This window comes from Carlito syrichta, unplaced genomic scaffold (assembly GCF_000164805.1).
Source record: "Carlito syrichta isolate Samal-C Ts95f unplaced genomic scaffold, Tarsius_syrichta-2.0.1 Scaffold289542, whole genome shotgun sequence".
NCBI classification, from domain to species: Eukaryota; Metazoa; Chordata; class Mammalia; order Primates; family Tarsiidae; genus Carlito; species Carlito syrichta.
The window spans coordinates 403265-406339 of NW_007233638.1; the positions used below are offsets into that span (position 1 = coordinate 403265).

Below are 3075 nucleotides of genomic sequence, written 5' to 3' on the forward strand. Positions count from 1 at the left end.
CAGCAGGAAAGTGAGAAGCAGTTGAGCCTCATGGCATCTCCATGGAAGTGGAGGGTTGGAGATGTTGTCATTCTGCTTAAATCTTCTTTGGTACCCAACACATAGCCTCAGGAAATTTCATTTTAAGTAGTTATCAGTGTATTAAATCTCCTTATCTTTTTTATGGTTGTTGCTATTGCTAGTCTCTTGCTTTAAAATAAGACAAATTAGCTTACCCTCTTCTGGAGGAGTTCTTGTTTCTCTCCAAGATTCCATTACAGTCTTTCCACATTCCCCGAGCTGTGCCACCCTTCGGAGCCTGCCTTATCTACTTTCTATGTGTCTTAGCCAAAAAGAAAACCCACACTTGCTGCACTATAGTCGTTGTGTTCTAATCACTGACATCATTGGCTGTGCACTAACTCACAGACTGGGTTTATGCATCTCAGGGAGGAGTGTTTATTCCTTTCCTACGGTGTGGAAAGGGAGCTGGTTGGATTATAACCACAATAAACATGTTAGGTTGTGAGGAGTATACACATTGTGGGAAACATCATTAGGACAGCACAACTTGGTGATGAGTAGTAATTATGACTCACCAAAGGAAAACCCCACACTTATAAATACAAATCAAAGAAAGAAGTGTATTAATTGTTGCATTTTGCAGTATACAAGATGCATTTCTCTCTGGAGTTAAGAAAAAAAAAGATATCCAAAAATGTCCCTGCATTCAATGTGCCTTTAATATGCACAGATGCCCACTGACAACCAGGAACAGTGAACTGGCAAAAAGTCAGAAGGAAATTCATATTTTCTCATTATGTCAATGATATATGTAGTCTCACAAACAAAATTAAGTTTTCTGCCTAGAAGACCACAGTAAAACTAGTCGATCATGTATACTAAAGATAGCGAAACATAACTATTTCAAAGAACATTTCTTAAGGAAATGCGATGTGTCCTACTTATATGCCTGCACATCTTATATGACAGCAAACAGAGTGGACAAGACTTTCTCTGAGCCCACAGTCTGATTCTCTTCTGTAGTATTCTCTGGGACTTGACTTCCCACAGAGAACTTGAGGATATACGGCATGGTGCATTGGCTCACTGGTGGGCTGCACAGCTCGGGGCTCGGCTTCTGCTTGCTGTCAAAACCATTTGGCAAGAGAGCATGCTACGTCACCTTCGTAGTACCTGAAAGACAAGGGATGCAACTCCATCTTCCCTGATTTTCTCTGAAAATTCTGTGGGCTTTAATTATTTAAAATCTAGCACATTGATTAAGCTAATGAAAGAAAATGTGGAGTGAAAAAACCCAAATAAATGTTAGCATATGTTTTTACTTAACTATGGAATGAAATTTAAATTCCATGGCTGAGTGCAATGGCTATGATTGAACTATGACTGAACCATTGCACTCCAGCCTGGGTAACACAGCAAGACCCTGTCTCAGAAATAAATAAATACTGGCCAGGAACAGTGGCTCATGCCTGTAATCCCAACACTTTGGGTGTCTGAGGCAGGAGGATTGCTTGAACCCAGCAGTTTGAGACTGTGGTGAGTCATGATTGTGCCACTGTACTCCAACCAGTGAGACACTGACTCAAAAAATAAAAATAAAATAAATAAATTTCCTTTTAAACATAGATGTTTCTGGAATTATGGGAATTTACAAAACAAAATAACAAGTCACTCTTGTAGAGAGCCGAAAAGCTGCTCAGTTTCCCCATCCTGTCCATTCTTGGCCTGGGCTGAGAGGAGGTGGTCCAGCTTCTCCCATGCTGAGAAGAGGTGATCTCTAATGAACTGTGCTGCATGGTTGTTTCTTTCCTGAGAGAAGGGTTTGATAGGGTAAGACTAAAGTTTTGATTTCAGAGATCCTTTCTTCCAACATCATTGAACCAAGAGAGAAGAAACTCTTCTTACTCCCTGAGACGTTCTTCCTCTTTCTATTAATGATAAATTGGAACTTACAGGCAGAATAAGGGTCAATAGAGGTGGTAGGAGAGTCAACAGAGGAACAATACCAACATCTGGAGTTCTCTGTCCCCAGATTTGCTCACAAGCATTGAATTATCTGCTCCAACAGTATACAACACAATCTACTGGAAGCCCATGAATATTGTTCTCTGGGGCATTTTGTCTAAAGTTGGAATCCTGGAAGGCATTTTCTCAACTTTGTTCGTGTCTTTCCCTTGCAGGGCAACAGGCTTCGGCTTCTTGAATGCCTTATGCAAAGCAGCGGCCGTCCTGGGAAACTTAATATTCGGCTCTCTGGTCGGCATCACCAAAGCCATCCCCATCCTGCTGGCTTCCACTGTGCTCGTGTGTGGAGGACTCGTGGGGCTGCGCCTGCCTGACACGCGAACCCAGGTTCTGATGTAAAGGGAAAAAAGCCATCCTTCCTGCATTCCTTCAGCTCTCCTGACTGACTCAAGGCTCCAGAGTTTTCCTATATAGAAAGGTGGTCGAGTATCAGAACGCAAACTCTTGCTGTGACTTAAAATTTAGATGCATACCATCTTGCCCCTTACAAGTGATTCCGCACAGTTTTTTTTCATGCTTTGTTATCCTTCTTAACTGTGATGCTAAGGCCTCTCCCAAATCAGTGGATACATTTCCAAAATGTCCTAGTCAGCCAGGCTTCCCTGGGGTTCTGCTCATTGAAGCTTTAGAAGCTAGAATGACCGAGCTGGTGTAAGAAGTGGTCCTGCCCCTTTCCACATTAGCAGGAAATATAAATCGGCATATTATTGCATTTGTGCTGAGGAGAGGGATTCTTTTTTTTCAAGCAGAGTGATATTTCCTGTTTACTTAGAAAAGGACACCCAGCAGTTCTGCTGTTGTAGCAGGGCCTTTCACAGAAAACCAAGCAGTACCAAACGGGGCTGGGTGGGGCTCTTTCGGGCATGACAATTAAGGTGACTCTGCTGACAAGAAAAACAAAGTCTCTGCAATTAGCAGCTGAAATCTGAGTGAGCTACTGAGCAAGATTCCCATCAGAACGCCCAATTAAACTTCTGAAGAATCTGAGGAGAAAGGACAGGAACAGTGTCTGTACTTATGGCATGTGGTTCCAAATGTCTCAAGATC

The 3075-nt window shown here is 42.4% G+C and overlaps 1 protein-coding gene across 1 annotated transcript in view; it reads left to right on the forward strand.

Annotated features, from left to right (window-relative positions):
• The window catches only part of SV2C (synaptic vesicle glycoprotein 2C), a 226635-nt gene extending 224226 nt beyond the window's left edge, over positions 1 to 2409 (forward strand). Inside the window, exon 13 of the mRNA XM_008054324.2 lies at positions 2184 to 2409. Within this exon, the coding sequence (XP_008052515.1) occupies positions 2184 to 2367 (184 nt within the window). The 3' untranslated portion in view covers positions 2368 to 2409. The remainder of the gene's footprint in view (positions 1 to 2183) is intronic.
• Positions 2410 to 3075: the final 666 nt, after the last annotated feature.